This window comes from Crinia signifera, chromosome 9 (genome assembly GCF_055691185.1).
Source record: "Crinia signifera chromosome 9, ASM5569118v1, whole genome shotgun sequence".
Taxonomy (NCBI): Eukaryota; Metazoa; Chordata; class Amphibia; order Anura; family Myobatrachidae; genus Crinia; species Crinia signifera.
The window spans coordinates 15,424,581-15,447,615 of NC_139225.1; the positions used below are offsets into that span (position 1 = coordinate 15,424,581).

The 23,035-nt window shown below is 46.3% G+C and overlaps 1 protein-coding gene across 6 annotated transcripts in view; it reads left to right on the forward strand.

The window, feature by feature from the left end:
- Positions 1-23,035, forward strand: part of GPSM1 (G protein signaling modulator 1) — a 145,936-nt gene that overhangs the window by 113,184 nt on the left and 9,717 nt on the right. For 5 of the 6 annotated variants that reach the window (XM_083161132.1, XM_083161131.1, XM_083161130.1 and 2 more), the window contains 2 exons: positions 18,345-18,504; positions 22,038-22,246. In XM_083161132.1, coding sequence (XP_083017258.1) covers positions 18,345-18,504; positions 22,038-22,246 — 369 coding nt within the window. Of the gene's footprint in view, positions 1-2,740; positions 2,881-18,344; positions 18,505-22,037; positions 22,247-23,035 lie in introns of those variants that run through there. The other variant, XM_083161133.1, reaches the window with a different exon arrangement.

Genomic DNA, 23,035 nt, shown 5'->3' on the forward strand with positions numbered 1-23,035 from the left:
CCCCAGTGTGAGAATGGTCTAATTAGATAACTGACATATTTCTAGGCAATGAGACTGCATCGTGCAGCGCTGTCTCTGTGACCTGGTCTAGTGTGCGTTACTGTTACCAATGCACAAGCCTGGTACCCGATATCAGCCATCAGATGATGAGCCCTAAATCCGGGGAAGTCATGTGATCAGTCCCCCCAATCAGGCGCACTTTCTGCCGTGACAAAGCCAGGGAAGAGGCAGCGCCACCTCACGCCACCAATAGCCTGTGCGTTGCAGTGGCTGGTCAGGCCACATGGCCACCCCCCCTTCTGGTACATTACTAGTGATCCCCCAATTTGGGAGGTACGAGTGTGCATGTGGCTCGTGCCTCCATGTAGCGATTTGCTGCACGCTGATGACATCATCTTGTCCATAATAATGCAGCCGCCCTTTGGACTTAATTCAGAGTCGATCGTTGAATTCGCAGAAAGAGAGTGATTATCGAATGTTTGAGGAGATATACGGATCATAGCGACAGAAAATACATACGGATGGTAAACGCGAAGTGTCCGGGGAGGTTGGCTGACAGGAAGTCGCTGTTTGGGGGGTGGTAACTGGCTATTATTTGGGAGTGTCAGACAAAACGTAGGCATGTCCAGGCGTTATTAGGAAGGGTCTGTCGGAGCCGGCCTTGGTCAGTCTGTCTCTGTTACAGAGGTGTGGGAGAGTCAGAGTTACGCACAGACTGGGAAAACCATTTGATGACTTGTGAATTGCGTATTGATCTGTGAGTGAATCTGCAGCAGATCAGCGATCAGATCTGAATCAGGCCCTTAGTTATTAGTTAAGGCACAAAAATGGTTGCCCCCAGCTGCAGGCCATGCTTACAGTACATTATAGGCTGTGCCCGGTGTAGAGATTGGCGTAGTGACAGGATGGACCAGTCAGTCAGTAGGCTTGTTGCGGGGGAGCTGCATGGTCGCTCAGGGGGCAACCAATCAGATTATATCTATTATTTTCTAGAAGGTGCTAAATAAATAAGTAGATTCTGATTGGTTGCCCTTAGCAACATCACATGTGATATAGAACTCCCATCTTAGTAAATTTACCCCATTAGTCTTCGTGCGGCTTTAGCTCCTCCCTGCCAGTGACATCACAGCCCGTGTCAAATTCTCAGCCTATCACTGACCTGGAGGAGCAGGAACTATAAAAAAACATTTGGGAGATGTATTTGGTACTTTATCTCTCTCTCCAAGCTGTGATACTTCCCCCCTTGGTCAGTCATTTAGGAGCCCATTTATTAATAACCCCAATATGATCTGAGTACGATATTAGCACCCACAGTGGCATTGCCATATGTAATGACTCCAGGTGAGTGTATTATGCCGCACCTGCAGGGACCTCATCTTGCCACTAGGGGGAGCTAAGTGTGCTGCACGGTCACCTACACATGCGCCGTCCTGCTGCTTGCACAGGTGCGGCCGCCATTACTCTGTAGACCCAGTTTCCAGGATCCAGTTTCAGTGATAAACTCCGGATTTACTAAGGGCCAAATGTAACATCCGAGAATCATAACACAATAGATTTTGGGAGAGTTTAAAGTGGCAATCAATTACATGTCAATATATACCTGGTATTGCAGTGTAAATGATTGCCGCTTTAAAAAAACGTGAAAACTCTAACTTTGTAATTCTCACACCCTATTACATTTGGCCCCACATGTCAGACATGAACTCGTTAGCCAAATATCACCCCTGGAACAGACACTGGGGCCAATTCAGGATGGTGTGTGCAAACCCCAACTGCAAACGGCTTCGGCGAGTTACACACTTGCCGGTCTGTTCGCTGCGGGGAGGGAAGGCCGGGTCCGCCGCCCATCCTGTCTTCGTCCTAGCAGTTGAGACCGACTTTTATTTGCGAAGGCAGGAGAAATCATTCAATGTCGCGACCATCGACTGATTTTCTCCTTCTAGTGGCTGAATGCGAGGGATGTGTTCTCTCATGTTACCGAGGGGATTCGCGTTAAGCCGCTTGGTGTTGAATCAGGCCCATTGTTGGACTAATGTTAACATCACTGCTTTATCGCTTCTCAGTCGGCTCCTCCCAGCACAACCAAGACGATTCCTGTCCCTATCGGACAACGTGACTCGGCACAACATGGTGCCAAGGGGGTTATTCAGACTTGATCGCACGGCTGCGACTGTGCAGGCTGAGCAATCATTCATAGACTGTGTATGCGTATGGCTGGCGGCATGTATGCGCAAGGCCAACCTGCGATAAAATCCAGCGTTTTTTTTTCCATCACTGGCCGTTGATGGACAGAAAGCCGACATTTGTGGGTGGGAACCGGACGTCTCTGTGTGTGTCAGGTAAAACGCAGCGAGCTGCGAATGGGTTTCCCTTTAGTCACCAATCTGTGATATCTTCACAGCCCTGCGCGGGGCAGGATGTCACTCTGGCGGAGCGGCCCTACGATCAGGTGTGAATAACCCCTAAGTCGTTTTATAATTTGATGCTGAAAACTTTCCAGGAATAAGGTGCAATTAGGGATCGCAGCCGATTCTTAGTAAATCTCCCCCTATTTTCCCCCCATGCCAGTAGAATGCCTTGTGTGTTCTGGAATCCCAGCCCTGAAAGGGTTACCAGCACCACCTGGTGCATCACGCTATATAAATCCCGGGCGATGTGTTTGCTCATCCTGCCAGCGAGGAGCAGTAACATCCTTGCCGTGAGGGTGTGTGCTGCTTTATTTGGTGGGTTGGTCCCCATCCAGCCCGAATTGTATCACACAGCCGGCAAATGGGCTGTCTCAGTATAGAGCAGGTTACTGGCACTGTCTCCTGTTTCCACATGGATGATCGCTGCTCCGCCAGCACAGGGATATAGCAGAGGCTCTGTCTCCCGGGATCCGTGAGTACCACCCTGGGCACCTACTGGGCACCATCAGCTAACATAGCATCCCTTGTCTGCATCCCTCAGCCCCCCCTAATTACAGGACCCCCTGGTGCCACAGGGACGGGGTCTCGCCTCTCAGGGAATCCGTGTATGTGATAGGAATTGTTTCTGTATGTGTGTGTCCCCCAACATAGCGGAACCCCCCCAAACTTAGACTAACCCCCATTCCGCAGGAACGTTGGTGCATCCAGCGAGGTATCCGCCGGCGGCTGAGGCTTCCCAGCAGCACGGGGTTAACAGACCTACTAAATCTTTTAAGAAAGGGACTTTTATGTCGGCGCAGACGGCTCTGCTTCTCTTGCATGACTTGGCGGAGATCTGCCGGAACATGCAGAGCCTGTCTCCAGGAACTGCAGAGCACTAATGGGGCGATGGATCACCAAGGACAACTTGTATCCCTCTCTCAGTAATTCCCTCTACTTACGGCAGAGAGAGACGGGCACGACCCAACGCGTCTCCTAATCCACCGAGAGAAATGAAGGTCTATGAATTTATCCGTAGGGAGAGATAAAGTAATAGCCAACCAGCTCCTAACTGCCATGTGACAGGAGGTGGGCACTATGGACTAAACTTTAGAGAGAGGTAAAGTAGGAACCAAATCAGCGTCTAACTGGCGTGGTACTTTATCTCTCTCCGATACTTGGTCCATCTGCCCCAGTCTGGTGCCCGGCACATGGCACCCACTGCCCGTAACATGCGGGCAGGACATAAATAGTGTGTAGTGTAATGCTGATCGGTAAGTCATTAAGTGCTGATGCTGCCTGATCTCGTTTAGGTTTGTGATTATGGATTAAGTTTGGTTTAATGATGCCAGCGCTGATCTGTCAGCCATATGCTGTGTGCAGATTACAGGGGAACCCATCAGCATCAGTACTGGCCCTGTCCACCCTGTACTGTGCTCATTGCCGGCAACTCTCCCCTCTTCTGTCTGACCGGTTATGGCGGAGATATATAATGTATATAGCACATATAGATGATATGCTGTACACTAGCAGGGACAGTCAGTAACAGGACAGTATATAATGCTGTATTACTGTATATAGCACGTATAGATGATATACTGTACACTAGCAGGGACAGTCGGTAACAGGACATTATATAATGCTGTATTACTGTATATAGCACGTATAGATGATATACTGTACACTAGCAGGGACAGTCAGTAACAGGACGGTATATAATGCTGTATAACTGTATATAGCACATATAGATGATATGCTGTACACTAGCAGGGACAGTCAGTAACAGGACAGTATATAATGCTGTATTACTGTATATAGCACGTATAGATGATATACTGTACACTAGCAGGGACAGTCAGTATCAGGACAGTATATAATGCTGTATTACTGTATATAGCACGTATAGATGATATACTGTACACTAGCAGGGGCAGTCAGTAACAGGACAGTATATAATGCTGTATAACTGTATATAGCACGTATAGATAATATACTGTACACTAGCAGGGACAGTCAGTAACAGGACAGTATATAATGCTGTATAACTTTATATAGCACGCATAGATGATATACTGTACACTAGCAGGGACAGTCAGTAACAGGACAGTATATAATGCTGTATTACTGTATATAGCACGTATAGATGATATACTGTACACTAGCAGGTAGTTAGTAACAGGACAGTATATAATGCTGTATAACTGTATATAGCACGTATAGATGATATACTGTACACTAGCAGGGACAGTCAGTAACAGGACAGTATATAATGTTGTATTACTGTATATAGCACGTATAGATGATATACTGTACACTAGCAGGGGCAGTCACTAACAGGACAGTATATAATGCTGTATAACTGTATATAGCACTTATAGATGATATACTGTACACTAGCAGGGGCAGTCAGTAACAGGACAGTATATAATGCTGTATTACTGTATATAGCACATATAGATGATATACTGTACACTAGCAGGTAGTCAGTAACAGGACAGTATATAATGCTGTATAACTGTATATAGCACGTATAGATGATATACTGTACACTAGCAGGTAGTCAGTAACAGGACAGTATATAATGCTGTATTACTGTATATAGCACTTATAGATGATATACTGTACACTAGCAGGGACAGTCAGTAACAGGACAGTATATAATGCTGGGTACTTATGTAGTATCTGGGCGTCCGATTTAGAAATCGGATCGTATCGCATCGCATGCGACCAAATCGTATGCGATGCGATGGTCAAGATTTTTCCATAGGATTCAATGTTAAAATGGTCTGAGTCCATTTTAACATAGAATTCAATGGGAAAAAGGGGTCCTTTTCCTTTCCCCACTATCCAAGTGGGCATGGAGTTGGATATAAACCTGTGGCGAGCGTAGCGAGCCACCGAGCCCGAAGCGTGGCGAGCGTAGCGAGCCCCGCGAGGGGACACAGAATACTTTTTAAGAAATATGCTTCCCCTCGCTTTGCTCGCCACGCTTCGGGCTCGGTGGCTCGCTGCGCTCGCCACGCTATATAAAATCAACTCTATGCCCACTTGGATAGTGGGGAAATGAACAGGACCTTCTTAACATTGAATCCTATGCAAAATCGCATCGAATCGCATCGCATCTGATTGTATGCCTTAAGGTAAGGCATACAATCACAAAATCGGCAGCCCAGATACTACATAAGTACCTAATGCTGCATTACTGTATATAGCACGTATAGATGATATACTGTACACTAGCAGGGACAGTCAGTAACAGGACAGTATATAATGCTGTATAACTGTATATAGCACGTATAGATGATATACTGTACACTAGCAGGGACAGTCAGTAACAGGACAGTATATAATGCTGTATTACTGTATATAGCACGTATATATCATATACTGTACACTAGCAGGGACAGTCAGTAACAGGACAGTATATATTGCTGTATTACTGTATATAGCATGTATAGATGACATACTGTACACTAGCAGGGACAGTCAGTAACTGGACATTATATAATGCTGTATTACTGTATATAGCACGTATAGATGATATACTGTACACTAGCAGGGACAGTCAGTAACAGGACAGTATATAATGCTGTATTACTGTATATAGCATGTATAGATGATATACTGTACACTAGCAGGGACAGTCAGTAACAGGACAGTATATAATGCTTTATTACTGTATATAGCACATATAGATGATATACTGTACACTAGCAGGGACAGTCAGTAACAGGACAGTATATAATGCTGTATTACTGTATATAGCACGTATAGATGATATACTGTACACTAGCAGGGACAGTCAGTAACAGGACAGTATATAATGCTGTATTACTGTATATAGCACGTATAGATGATATACTGTACACTAGCAGGGACAGTCAGTAACAGGACAGTATATAATGCTGTATTACTGTATATAGCACGTATAGATGATATACTGTACACTAGCAGTAACAGGACAGTATATAATGCTGTATTACTGTATATAGCACGTATAGATGATATACTGTACACTAGCAGGGACAGTCAGTAACAGGACAGTATATAATGCTGTATTACTGTATATAGCACGTATAGATGATATACTGTACACTAGCAGGGACAGTCAGTAACAGGACAGTATATAATGCTGTATTACTGTATATAGCACGTATAGATGATATACTGTACACTAGCAGGGACAGTCAGTAACAGGACAGTATATAATGTTGTATTACTGTATATAGCACGTATAGATGATATACTGTACACTAGCAGGGACAGTCAGTAACAGGACAGTATATAATGCTGTATTACTGTATATAGCACGTATAGATGATATACTGTACACTAGCAGTAACAGGACAGTATATAATGCTGTATAACTGTATATAGCAAGTATAGATGATATACTGTACACTAGCAGGGTCAGTCAGTAACAGGACAGTATATAATGCTGTATAACTGTATATAGCATGTATAGATGATATACTGTACACTAGCAGGGGCAGTCAGTAACAGGACAGTATATAATGCCGTATTACTGTATATAGCACGTATAGATGATATACTGTACACTAGCAGGGACAGTCAGTAACAGGACAGTATAAAATGCCGTATTACTGTATATAGCACGTATAGATGATATACTGTACACTAGCAGGGACAGTCAGTAACAGGACAGTATATAATGCTATATTACTGTATATAGCACGTATAGATGATATACTGTACACTAGCAGGGGCAGTCAGTAACAGGACAGTATATAATGCTGTATAACTGTATATAGCATGTATAGATTATATACTGTACACTAGCAGGGACAGTCAGTAACAGGACAGTATATAATGCTGTATAACTTTATATAGCATGTATAGATGATATACTGTACACTTGCAGGGACAGTCAGTAACAGGACAGTATATAATGCTGTATAACTGTATATAGCACGTATAGATCATATACTGTACACTAGCAGGGACAGTCAGTAACAGGATAGTATATAATGCTGTATAACTGTATATAGCACGTATAGATCATATACTGTACAATAGCAGGGACAGTCAGTAACAGGACAGTATATAATGCTGCATTACTGTATATAGCACGTATAGATGATATACTGTACACTAGCAGTGACAGTCAGTATCAGGACAGTATATAATGCTGTATTACTGTATATAGCACGTATAGATGATATACTGTACACTAGCAGGGACAGTCAGTATCAGGACAGTATATAATGCTGTATAACTGTATATAGCACGTATAGATGATATCCTGTACACTAGCAGGGACAGTCAGTAACAGGACAGTATATAATGCTGTATTACTGTATATAGCACGTATAGATGATATCCTGTACACTAGCAGGGACAGTCAGTAACAGGACAGTATATAATGCTGTATTACTGTATATAGCACGTATAGATGATATACTGTACACTAGCAGGGACAGTCAGTAACAGGCCAGTATATAATGCTGTATAACTGTATATAGCACGTATAGATGATATACTGTACACTAGCAGGGACAGTCAGTAACAGGACAGTATATAATGCTGAATAACTGTATATAGCACGTATAGATGATCTACTGTACACTAGCAGGGACAGTCAGTAACAGGACAGTATATAATGCTGTATTACTGTATATAGCACGTATAGATGATATACTACTGTACACTAGCAGGGACAGCCAGTAATAGGACAGTATATAATGCTGTATTACTGTATATAGCACGTATAGATGATATACTGTACACTAGCATTGACAGTCAGTAACAGGACGGTATATAATGCTGTATAACTGTATATAGCACATATAGATGATATACTGTACACTAGCAGGGACAGTCAGTAACAGGACGGTATATAATGCTGTATAACTGTATATAGCACATATAGATGATATACTGTACACTAGCAGGGACAGTCAGTAACAGGACAGTATATAATGCTGTATAACTGTATATAGCACATATAGATGATATAATGTACACTAGCAGGGACAGTCAGTAACAGGACAGTATATAATGCTGTATTACTGTATATAGCACGTATAGATGATATACTGTACACTAGCAGGGACAGTCAGTAACAGGACAGTATATAATGCTGTATAACTTTATATAGCATGTATAGATGATATACTGTACACTAGCAGGGACAGTCGGTAACAGGACAGTATATAATGCTGTATTACTGTATATAGCACGTATAGATGATATACTGTACACTAGCAGGGACAGTCGGTAACAGGACAGTATATAATGCCGTATAACTGTATATAGCACATATAGATGATATACTGTACGCTAGCAGGTAGTCAGTAACAGGACAGTATATAATGCCGTATTACTGTATATAGCACGTATAGATGATATGCTATACACTAGCAGTGACAGTCAGTAACAGGACAGTATATAATGCTGTATTACTGTATATAGCACGTATAGATGATATACTGTACACTAGCAGGGACAGTCAGTATCAGGACAGTATATAATGCTGTATAACTGTATATAGCACGTATAGATGATATACTGTACACTAGCAGTCACAGTCAGTAACAGAACAGTATATAATGCTGTATAACTGTATATAGCACGTATAGATGATATACTGTACACTAGCAGGGACAGTCAGTAATAGGACAGTATATAATGCTGTATAACTGTATATAGCACGTATAGATGATATACTGTACACTAGCAGGGACAGTCAGTAACAGGACAGTATATAATGCTGTATTACTGTATATAGCACGTATAGATTATATACTGTACACTAGCAGGGACAGTCAGTAACAGGACAGTATATAATGCTGTATTACTGTATATAGCATGTATAGATGATATACTGTACACTAGCAGGGACAGTCGGTAACAGGACAGTATATAATGCTGTATTACTGTATATAGCACGTATAGATGATATACTGTACACTAGCAGGGACAGTCGGTAACAGGACAGTATATAATGCTGTATTACTGTATATAGCACGTATAGATGATATACTGTACACTAGCAGGGACAATCAGAAACAGGACAGTATATAATGCTGTATAACTGTATATAGCACATATAGATGATATACTGTACACTAGCAGGGACAGTCAGTAACAGGACAGTATATAATGCTGTATAACTGTATATAGCACATATAGATGATATACTGTACACTAGCAGGGACAGTCAGTAACAGGACAGTATATAATGCTGTATTACTGTATTTAGCACGTATAGATTATATACTGTATGCTGTAGCAGGGACAGTCTGACAGTAACAGGCCAGTATATAAACCTGTATTACTGTATATGACACAAATAGATGATATACTATACCTGCAGGTGTCATAGCGCTGTGTCTGTATGGCGTTACCTGCGGGTGTTATAGCGCTGTGTCTGTATGGCGTTACCTGCGGGTGTTATAGCGATGTGTCTGTATGGCGTTACCTGCGGGTGTTATAGCGCTGTGTCTGTATTGCGTTACCTGCAGGTGTTATAGCGCTGTGTCTATATGGCGTTTCCTGCGGGTGTTATAGTGCTGTGTCTGTATGGCGTTACCTGCGGTTTTTATAGCGCTGTGTCTGTATGGCGGTACCTGTGGGTGTTATAGCGCTGTGTCTGTATGGTGTTACCTGCGGGTGTTATAGCGCTGTGTCTGTATGGCGTTACCTGCGAGTGTTATAGCGCTGTGTCTGTATGGCGTTACCTGGGGGTGTTATAGCGCTGTGTCTGTATGGCGTTACCTGCGGGTGTTATAGCGCTGTGTCTGTATGGCATTACTTGCGGGTGTTATAGCGCTGTGCCTGTATGGCGTTACCTGCGGGTGTTATAGCGCTGTGTCTGTATGGCGTTACCTGCGGTTGTTATAGCGCTGTGTCTGTATGACGTTACCTGCGGGTGTTATAGCGCTGTGTCTGTATGGCGTTACCTGCGGGTGTTATAGCACTGTGTCTGTATGGCGTTACCTGCGGGTGTTATAGCGCTGTGTCTGTATGGCGTTACCTGCGGGTGTTATAGCGCTGTGTCTGTATGGCGTTACCTGCTAGTGGTATAGCGCTGTGTCTTAATGGCGTTTCCTGCGGGTGTTATAGCGCTGTGTCTGTATGACGTTACCTGCGGGTGTTATAGCGCTGTGTCTGTATGGCGTTACATGCTGGTGTTATAGCGCTGTGTCTGTATGGCGTTACCTGCGGGTGTTATAGCGCTGTGTCTGTATGGCGTTACCTGCGAGTGTTATAGCGCTGTGTCTGTATGGCGTTACCTGCGGGTGTTATAGCGCTGTGTCTTAATGGCGTTACCTGCGGGTGTTATAGCGCTGTGTCTGTATGGCGTTACCTGCGGGTGTTATAGCGCTGTGCCTGTATGGCATTACCTGCGGGTGTTATAGCGCTGTGTCTGTATGGCGTTACCTGTGGGTGTTATAGCGCTGTGTCTGTATGGCGTTACCTGCGGGTGTTATAGCGCTGTGTCTGTATAGCGTTACCTGCGGGTTTTATAGCGCTGTGTCTGTATGGCGTTACCTGCGGGTGTTATAGCGCTGTGCCTGTATGGCGTTACCTGCGGGTGTTATAGCGCTGTGTCACATGGATGTCTCCTGTATGGCATCGTGCAGGCACACAGCACATGTGGGGAATATATATGTTATATGTAGTAGTCAGAGGAGCACACAGTTGTCCCTGGTATGGCAGCGTGCGGGCTGCGGGCACATCACTCTCCCCGCAAGGCTCTGACAAGGTCACCCTCGGTCTGTTATCTGGTCTTACATTGCCCCTTATTTCTCTGTGTGACAATCCTTGCTAATTAGAGTCCCTGTAATTATAATCAGTCACCCTGCAGTCTGTATGAAGTCGCCTAATTACAAGGCAGCCTTGGATATGCCCTGCTTATTTCTAGGGCAACAAGGGACGCGGGAGTAATTGAAGTGCCCAGTTTAACCCCTTCCCGCGGGTGCAGAGTTCGGTCGCTGCTTCCCGGCTCTTCTGTGTCTCAGCTGGACCGGTTTTGTGTAGAGCTTGTGCACCGGCCCCGGTATATGTCTTTATGTCTTGATCTGCAGAAAGATATCGTTCTTACATGAGGTACTTTGTGTTGCATTTATGTGCATGTATGCGAGCCTGTCCCTGGTCATACACACGTGTGGCACATATTACATATATGGCGGTAGTGCTGGGGTGTCTGATGCAGCCCACATTTGGGCAGGTGCCATGTGTAGTAGGTGCAGGGTATTTATAAGAAGTTATATATAGCACTGGCAGACATGTCCGGTTGCTGGGTACAGGTTGGGAAAGGATGCAGTTGTCCTAGAGGTTAGTAATCAAGTGAGACTGTGGCCGGAACCAGTCAGAGTAAGTACCAGTCCCGGCCAACACACATGGGCGGAACGCTACATCTCTGGCCCCATAGCACAATGTGTGTGGGGGATCCTCACCCCACAGACAAACTCCCCCTCTCCCACCATTCCGTTACCTTTCCATTATTCTTCTGGGTTGTTTTCTATGCTCCATAACTTCTGTACCCCCAGCAGCAGTGGTACTTCCACCTCTGGCTTGTCAACAGAGCTGACAATCTAATTCCCCTACTACAGACACACACTGTGTAAGAACGGCTGTACCACCCATTTCTGCCAATTAGTAGATGACTGATGCCAGCTGCCTCCCTGGGCTCAGGCGTGCTGAGGTTCCTGCCCAATTAAGACTAAAACTGCCTAATCGTCTGAAACGCAGCATGTACGCGCCCCTGCGGACTGAGTTGCGGTCATCGATGTGTCACATGGTTATTAGTTGCCTATAACTTCTTCTGGTTTCTCTGCATAATTGCTTATATTAATGTAAGCAGTACCCTGCCTATAGGCACCCGCAGGACAGCGCTGTATACTCGCCAGTTACCACATGACGCAGCGGTATGTCATTACCCACAATTCATCACAGCATCTTTTTCTGTATGCATGAAGGGCAGCATATGAGACCGATACAACATGGATTAGAAACTTCATTGTCATTGAGATCTTAACGAATCCCAGTCTGTCACTGAGATCCTCATGAAACATTAAATCAAATATATAACGCAGTTTGCACTGTATCATATAACACAGTGCATATATAACATAGTGTGCACCGTATCATATAACACAGTGCATATATAATGTAGTGTGCATGTATCATATAACACAGTGCATATATAACGTAGTGTGCATGTATCATATAACACAGTGCATATATAACATAGTGTGCACGTATCATATAACACAGTGTATATATAACGTAGTGTGCACCGTATCATATAACACAGTACATATATAACATAGTGTGCACCGTATCATATAACACAGTGTATATATAACGTAGTGTGCACCGTATCATATAACACAGTGTATATATAACATAGTGTGCACTGTATCATATAACACAGTGCATATATAACATAGTGTGCACCGTATCATATAACACAGTGTATATATAACGTAGTGTGCATGTATCATATAACACAGTGCATATATAACATAGTGTGCATGTATCATATAACACAGTGCATATATAACATAGTGTGCACTGTATCATATAAAACAGTGCATATATAACATAGTGTGCACGTATCATATAACACAGTGTATATATAACGTAGTGTGCACCGTATCATATAACACAGTACATATATAACATAGTGTGCACCGTATCATATAACACAGTGTATATATAACGTAGTGTGCACCGTATCATATAACACAGTGTATATATAACATAGTGTGCACTGTATCATATAACACAGTGCTTATATAATGTAGTGTGTACGTATCATATAACACAGTGCATATATAACGTAGTGTGCATGTATCATATAACACAGTGCATATATAACATAGTGTGCATGTATCATATAACACAGTGCATATATAACATAGTGTGCACTGTATCATATAAAACAGTGCATATATAACATAGTGTGCACGTATCATATAACACAGTGTATATATAACGTAGTGTGCACCGTATCATATAACACAGTACATATATAACATAGTGTGCACCGTATCATATAACACAGTGTATATATAACGTAGTGTGCACCGTATCATATAACACAGTGTATATATAACATAGTGTGCACCGTATCATATAACACAGTGCATATATAATGTAGTGTGCACCGTATCATATAACACAGTGCATATATAACGTAGTGTGCACCGTATCATATAACTCACTGTATATATAACAGTGTGCACCGTATCAAATAACACAGTACATGTATAACGTAGTGTGCACCGCCGTATTATATAACACAATACATATATAACTCAGTGTGCACTGTATCGTATAAAACAGTGCATATATAACATAGTGTGCACCGTATCAAATAACACAGTGCATATATAATGTAGTGTGCACCGTATCATATAACACATTGTATATATAACGTAGTGTGCACCGTATCATATAACACATTGTATATATAACATAGTGTGCACCGTATCATATAACACAGTGCATATATAATGTAGTGTGCATGTATCATATAACACAGTGCATATATAACGTAGTGTGCACGTATCATATAACACAGTGTATATATAACATAGTGTGCACCGTATCATATAACACAGTGCATATATAACGCAGTGTGCACTGTATCATATAACACAGTGCATATATAACATAGTGTGCACCGTATCATATAAAACAGTGCATATATAACATAGTGCGCACCGTATCATATAACACAGTGTATATATAACATAGTGTGTACCATATCATATAACACAGTGCGTATATAACATAGTGTGCACTGTATCATATAACACATTGTATATATAACATAGTGTGCACCGTATCAAATAACACAGTGTATATATAATGTAGTGTGCATGTATCATATAAAACAGTGTATATATAATGTAGTGTGCATGTATCATATAACACAGTGCATATATAACATAGTGCGCACCGTATCATATAACACAGTGCATATATAATGTAGTGTGCACCGTATCATATAACACAGTGTATATATAACGTAGTGTGCACCGTATCATATAACACAGTGCATATATAACGTAGTGTGCACCGTATCATATAACACAGTGCATATATAAAGTAGTGTGCACGTATCATATAACACAGTGTATATATAACGTAGTGTGCACCGTATCATATAACACAGTGTATATATAACATAGTGTGCACCGTATCATATAACACAGTGCATATATATACTAGTGTGTACGTATCATATAACACAGTGCATATATAACGTAGTGTGCACCGTATCATATAACACAGTGTATATATAACGTAGTGTGCACCGTATCATATAACACAGTGCATATATATACTAGTGTGTACGTATCATATAACACAGTGCATATATAACGTAGTGTGCACCGTATCATATAACACAGTGTATATATAACGTAGTGTGCACCGTATCATATAACACAGTGCATATATATACTAGTGTGTACGTATCATATAACACAGTGTATATATAACGTAGTGTGCACCGTATCATATAACACAGTGCATATATATACTAGTGTGTACGTATCATATAACACAGTGCATATATAACATAGTGTGCACCGTATCATATAACACAGTGCATATATATACTAGTGTGTACGTATCATATAACACAGTGCATATATAACGTAGTGTGCACCGTATCATATAACACAGTGCATATATAATGTAGTGTGTACGTATCATATAACACAGTGCATATATAACGTAGTGTGCACGTATTATATAACACAGTGCATATATAACATAGTGCGCACCGTGTCATATAACACAGTGTATATACACCAGCCCAGAATGGAACGCGTAAGCAACGAAACGCGTTGACCGACCACCTTTTTGCACCAGCACTGTGTTTTAATGTAAGCTGTATTTTATATATATATATATATATATATATATATATATTTATGTCACTTTTTTAAACTTCAATTATTTATTCTATGTGGCATCATTATCTCTCTGATATCTGCATGGTAAATATACCACCGAGAGAACTACCCTTGAAACACGGAGGACTTCTATGCGGGTTCACATTGGCACCATCCGGGTACATGCTGGTAATGCACCGCCCTCAAAGAGCTCCACCAAAAGTGCATGAGCATTTATCCTTTATTACACGGTACGCACAATACAATTATACGCCAATCGGATACCTAACTATTACACCAGAGAGCGCTGCTTCTCACTCCGGTTTAGTAACCATACCTCCCAGCATGCCCCTCTCCAGGAGGACACATTGCTCTGCTCCTGGACTTCCCTGGTAATGTATGACTACCATCACCTGTGGTGACACCTTTCTTATCAATTTACCTGTTCAAGCAGGTGATGGCAATCCTACATTACCGGGGAAGTCCAGATACAGAGCATGGTCAGAGCATGATCCTCCTGGAGAGGGTTGGGAGGTATGTACTGTAGTAACTACCTTCTGAGACGATACAACAACGTTTCCCAGGTGATATATCGGCATCACCTGTCATACAGGGAGTGTATTTGATTGAATGAACTGTAACTGCAGCATTTCCCCTTTTGCTTCAGGAGGGGCGCAGGTCCTGGGTCACATGGCTGCAGTCAGGACGGGCGCAGCACCCGGGTCACGTGGCTGCAGGCAGGAGTCGGGCACGGCTGCCTCCTGTCTCTGCATTTGTTGCCTGCTCGCTGTGAATGACCTGCAATCCTTCTGGGATGTTTCCAAAGTGAAGTACATGTTCTTTGTCTGCAAGCCTCGCTGCCCCTGCACCGTTCATGTAACATTTATTGCAGTCTCTGAGCTGGTACCAGCGACAGGCCTCACCTCTGTGCTCTCACGCTGGCTGCTAATGTCTGCCCAGCAGGGACCCCAGACGTCAGGGAACGTCATGCCATGGTCAGATATGACCTAGAAACTTTTATTAGCCACAACCACCTGGTCCTGCTTCTGAGGTGTCCATAGATCATTATGTCCCCAGATATATACTGGTGTATACTACAGATGTTCTCACACCTAGACGCCATTGGTTCTGCTGCTGTGTCTTCCTGCAGTGTGTGTCCTCAGAGACCTGTGTAGGATGAGTCTGTCCTCAGAGACCTGTGTAGGATGAGTGTGTCCTTGGAGACCGCTGTGTAGGAAGAGTGTGTCCTCGGAGAACGCTGTGTAGGATGAGTGTGTCCTCAGAGACCACTGTGTAGGATGAGTGGGTCCTCTGAGAAGGCTGTGTAGGATGAGTGTGTCCTCGGAGACCGCTGTGTAGGATGAGTGTGTCCTCGGAGACCGCTGTATAGGATGAGTGTGTCCTCAGAGACCGCTGTGTAGGATGATTGTGTCCTCGGAGACCGCTGTGTAGGGTGAGTGTGTCCTCGGAGACCTCTGTGTGTAGTATCAGTGTGTCCTCAGAGACAGCTGTGTAGGGTGAGTGTGTCCTCAGAGACCGCTGTGTGTAGTATCAGTGTGTCCTCAGAGACCACTGTGTAGGATGAGTGTGTCCTCGGAGGCCGCTGTGTGTAGTGTCAGTGTGTCCTCGGAGAACGCTGTGTAGGATGAGTGTGTCCTCGGAGACCGCTGTGTGTAGTATCAGTGTGTCCTCGGAGAACGCTGTGTAGGATGATTGTGTCCTCGGAGACCGCTGTGTGTAGGATGAGTGTGTCCTCGGAGACCGCTGTGTAGGAAGAGTGTGTCCTCGGAGACCGCTGTGTAGGATGAGTGTGTCCTCGGAGACCGCTGTGTAGGATGAGTGTGTCCTCGGAGACCGCTGTGTAGGATGAGTGTGTCCTCGGAGACCGCTGTGTAGGATGAGTGTGTCCTCGGAGACCGCTGTGTAGGATGAGTGTGTCCTCGGAGACCGCTGTGTATAATGATTGTGTCCTCGGAGACCGCTGTGTAGGAAGAGTGTGTCCTCGGAGACCGCTGTGTAGGATGAGTGTGTCCTCGGAGACCGCTGTGTAGGATGAGTGTGTCCTCGGAGACCACTGTGTATTCTGCTGCAGGGAACCTCACACTGAGCGGGGTCTTTTTTTCGGGCTTACCACCTGTTAGCGACTTCTAATTACCCATGGTCTGACACATCCTTCTGATTAACATGCTGTATTAATTATCAGAGGAAGACGTGTGATATTACATTTGCAGATTTTGATCATCTCTGTGTGTCTGAGAGGAAGATGTGAAGTGTCCGCGTACAACTGTATTTAAGGCTAAATGGTGTTGTGTGATTTATGTAACATGAATCAGATTCCCCCAGACACCGTGTCCTCAGCACTCCTACACTATCACCCACAAGAGGACCTTACTCTGGTACACACGCAACGCTGCGAATGGGGATTAAACGCCACCCGCAACAGGTCTGCTGCCTGTGTCCTGCACACGGATAAAGGCGAGATCTGTATGTGTGAGAATGTGATTCCCCAGCAGATGCTTGTATAACTCATGCATCACATGCTTTGTATAATGCTAATTACTGGGAACACGCGTGTGCTGTGTCATACGCATCCAATATAGCTCAGTGATTAGCGTCACATTACACAACCTCTCATTTTATTACACAAGTACTGGTGATTGTGGTACACGGCAGGGATGTGTGCCGTACGCCGGGGCGTGTTACTCCGAACTTTATGATTCATGTCTGTTAATGTGACTTTTGTATGCGAGTGTCAGATTTGCCTGTTGTTACATCTGGAACACGTTAGCAATTGTTTCTTTATGGTTGTCGTGACTTTAGACTGTAAGCTCTGGTGCTTGATGTTTATATGATCAATATAGTGCCTCGGCCTACAGTGGGCACAGGGTGAGAGGTAACACGCCACCTTTCCCATGAGCGCTACGGCAGACTGGCAATCCTCTGACCGTGCCCGACATCCAGGCTGACTCGGATCAATAGTTACTGTAGAGAGGAGCATTAACCGCATTGATTGCTGTAGACGCAGCTCTGGGAGAGCCGAGGAAACCCCATTAATGATCTTCCCTCCTGTGTATTGCAGAAAGGCAGTCGGGCTCCGTCGGACGAGGAATGCTTCTTTGACCTCTTAAGTAAATTCCAAAGCAATCGAATGGATGACCAGAGGTGCACGTTAGAGGATGGTCAGAGCGGCGAGGCCGAAACCACAACGTCAGCCGTTCCGGTGATGGACGACCAGATATGTGAGTCCCTGTTATACACGCCACGCAGCGTGTTACATACATGTGCGTGAATTCCTACTGCACGTTCTCAGCCAGGGGGGTGGGCGGATTGTGGGGTGGAAGGGGCAGAATGCAGCCCATGCAGATCAGTGAGGAACCACTACTAGTATATAGGTGATGGCGACTTGTATTGATCCCAGGCGCATGTGCAGCTCGCCATATGTGTGTGTGTGTCAATGAGGAAGGTCATGTGCAGCGGCGTTCCTTACCCCCTGCCTAGCCGCTATTCCTAACCCCCTGGCAGCAGTCCTGTGCATGGGATGCAGTGTAAATCCCGGCGGTCGGGATCCCGGCGTTCAGAATCCCGACGCTGAAATCCCGACACTTTCTCCCTCTGTGGGTGTCCACGACACCCCCGGAGGGAGAATAAATTAGTGTGCCGAGCGTAGCGAGGCACCGGGCCCGCTGCGCGGCGAGCACAGCGAGCCCGCAAGGGGGGGGGCGATCCACGTCCCCCCCTTGTCGGGATTTCGGCGGTCGGGATTCCAGATTCGGGATTCTGAACGCCGGGATCCCGACCGCCGGGATTTAATACTGAATCCCTGTGCATCCCTACCTCTCTAGCAGCAGGCGGTCCTGTGCATCCCTACATCTCGTGTGGCGGTTCTGTGCATCCCTACCTCTCTGTCAGCAGGCGGTCCTGTGCATCCCTACCTCTCGTGTGGCGGTTCTGTGCATCCCTACCTCTCTAGCAGCAGGTGGCCCTGTGCATCCCTACCTCTCTAGCAGCAGGCGGTCCTGTGCATCCCTACCTCTCGTGTGGCGGTTCTGTGCATCCCTACCTCTCTGGCAGCAGGCGGTCCTGTGCATCCTACCTCCCTGGTGGCGGTCCTGTGCATCCCTACCTCCCTGCCAGCGAGCGGTCCTGTGCATCCCTACCTCCCAGGCAGCAGGCGGTCCTGTGCATCACTACCTCCCTGGCAACAGGCGGTCCTGTGCATCCTACCTCCCTGGTGCCGGTCCTGTGCATCCCTACCTCCCTGGCAGCAGGCGGTCCTGTGCATCCCTACCTCCCCGGCAGCAGGTGGCCCTGTGCATCCCTACCTCCCTGGCAGCAGGCGGCCCTGTGCATCCCTACCTCTCGTGTGGCGGTTCTGTGCATCCCTACCTCTCTGGCAGCAGGCGGTCCTGTGCATCACTACCTCCCTGGCAACAGGCGGTCCTGTGCATCCTACCTCCCTGGTGGCGGTCCTGTGCATCCCTACCTCCCTGGCAGCAGGTGGTCCTGTACATCCCTACCTCCCTGGTGCCGGTCCTGTGCATCCCTACCTCCCTGGCAACAGGCGGTCCTGTGCATCCTACCTCCCTGGTGCTGGTCCTGTGCATCCCTACCTCCCAGGCAGCAGGCGGTCCTGTGCATCACTACCTCCATGGCAACAGGCGGTCCTGTGCATCCTACCTCCCTGGTGGCGGTCCTGTGCATCCCTACCTCCCTGCCAGCGGGCGGTCCTGTACATCCCTACCTCGCTGGTGCCGGTCCTGTGCATCACTACCTCTCTGGCAACAGGCGGTCCTGTGCATCCTACCCCCTGGTGCCGGTCCTGTGCATCCCTACCTCCCTGGCAACAGGCGGTCCTGTACATCCCTACCTCCCTGGCAGCAGGCGGCCCTGTGCATCCCTACCTCCCCGGCAGCAGGTGGCCCTGTGCATCCCTACCTCCCCAGCAGCAGATGGCCCTGTGAATCCCAACCTCCCTGGCAGCAGGCGGCCCTGTGCATCCCTACCTCCCCAGCAGCAGATGGCCCTGTGAATCCCAACCTCCCTGGCAGCAGGCGGTCCTGTGCATCCCTACCTCCCTGGCATTTCCAAACAGTCCTCAGGCTTTCAGGATAACTGTGGTTGGGCTCAGGTGACCTAATTTAGTACCTCAGTCAATTTGTTTTAACTGTTAGCATAGCACCCAGCATGCACCTCTCCAGGAGGGACACAATGCTCTGCTCCTGCACTTCCCACTGAATGTGTGACTGCCAGCACCTTTGTGGAAACAGGTTAATGGGTAAGAAAGGCGTTTCCAAACAGGTGATGACAATCATGGATCCAGCGGGAAGCGCAGGAGCAGAGCAACGTGTCCCTCCTGGAGAGGGTCATGTAGGGAGGTATGGAGCATTGTGTCCTCCTGGAGAGGGTCATATCGGGAGGTATGTGTTAGGGGTAAATTTACTAAAGCTTCTACAATAAAAAAGGTGATGTTACCTATAGCAACCAATAGAGATTTGAGGCACACAGTGTCTCGTACCTCAGGTATGGCCCTAGTGAGAATGCACAGTCCTCAGGTGAGAGCCAGACTACCCAGTGGCTGTCACCTGTTCCCTGCGCACACAGCCATTACCGGCATTGCCAGATGCTGCATTACCCCGCGCTCGGCCTGTTACATGCCCGCTGTATCTGCAGCACTGGGCACAAAGGGTTAGTGACAGAACGTGGTTGCGGGTTCTGTCACGTCTCCTCAGTGCAGCCCCCTCTGTCCTGTGTCCCCAGCTTGTCACAATGTCAGGACAGGCAATCACTGGCTCCGGGCCTGAGGCGGTCACATACCACCAGCTGGGGCACACGCTGCCCGTAACGTTATGTTGTCGCTTTATATTCTGAGCCTGTAACCCTCATGCAGACTGATGGGTAGTCCATGACATGGTATGCGGGGACACATGCAGAGATTTACATACCCGGCATGATGCATCCCAGTGCTATCAGGTGCCCGGCGCCTCCCAGTGCTATCAGGTGCCCGGCGCATCCCAGCGCTATCAGGTGCCCGGCGCATCCCAGCGCTATCAGGTGCCCGGTGCATCCCAGCGCTATCAGGTGCCCGGTGCATCCCAGCGCTATCAGGTGCCCGGTGCATCCCAGTGCTATCAGGTGCCCTGTGCATCCCAGAGCTCTCAGGTGCCTGGTGCATCCCAGCTCTATCAGGTGCCCGGTGCATCCCAGCGCTATCAGGTGCCCGGTGCATCCCAGCACTATCAGGTGCCCGGTGCATCCCAGCGCTGTCAGGTGCCTGGTGCCTCCCACCACTATCAGATGCCTGGTGCATCCCAGCCCCATCAGGTGCCCTCTGTAACTCCCCTCCCCCCCCCCCCTCCTGTAATGCAGCAGGGTCTGTAACAGGTGCAGTTATTCCCACCTCACCATCAGCTCCATAGGACGGTTCAACTCCAGACCCCAACTCCCAGCGTCAGCTCAAACTTTGGGGGAGTATTTAGTCTATGTTGCTGGGTCAGTAATTATCCCACAGATAGAAATCCTGTAAACATGACCTGTTAGGGGCACGCAAGGGTTCCAAGCGGCTGCTGTAGAGGTTCCAGCAGGCTGGAGATGGTACTGGACATGGAGGACGGGAGGTTACAGGGATGGGACAGGGTGGGTCCGTGTATCGGCACATAAGGATACATCCGTCCAGTGTTTCGTGGCCAAGGGCACAGAACGTTCCCGGACGGCGCATGGTAAGTGATTTATCATTAGATTCCGGCTTTATGGTTTAACCCCCGGTGTCTTCCAGCTGCCTCCTCGTTAATGGCCTCGCCCCAGACAGAAGAGTTCTTTGACCTGATTGCCAGCTCGCAGAGCAGACGGCTGGATGACCAGCGAGCGAGTGTGGGGAGTTTGCCCGGCCTACGACTGACGCACAATAACATGGGTCACCTAAGAGTGGAGGGAGACCAGCAGGAGCCCGGGGACGAGTTCTTCAACATGCTGATGAAATGCCAGGTAAGTGGCCCCGAAAAATCCCAAATGTACACAGGCTGTAATTATGTAGGGGCCAAATGTTCTGCACACAGATGACTCTCGCTGGGCATGTTTATACCATGATCTGCGTCACACACGTGTGTACATCTCCACACGTATGAGGGTAATACCGTGATCTGCGTCACACACCTGTGTACATCTCCACACGTATGAGGGTAATACCGTGATCTGTGTCACACACCTGTGTACATCTCCACACGTATGAGGGTAATACGTGATCTGCGTCACACACCTGTGTACATCTGCACACGTATGAGAGTAATACCGTGATCTGCGTCACACACATGTGCCCATCTCCACATGTATGAGGGTAATACCGTGATCTGCGTCACACACCTGTGTACATCTCCACACGTATGAGGGTAATACCGTGATTTGCGTCACACACCTGTGTACATCTCCACACGTATGAGTGTAATACCGTGATCTGCGTCACACGCCTGTGTACATCTCCACACGTATGAGGGTAATACCGTGATCTGCGTCACACACCTGTGAACATCTCCACACGTATGAGTGTAATACCGTGATCTGCGTCACACCCCTGTGTACATCTCCACACGTATGAGTGTAATACCGTGATCTGCGTCACACGCCTGTGTACATCTCCACACGTATGAGTGTAATACCGTGATCTGCGTCACACACCTGTGTACATCTCCACACGTATGAGGGTAATACCGTGATCTGCGTCACACACCTGTGTACATCTCCACACGTATGAGTGTAATACCGTGATCTGCGTCACAC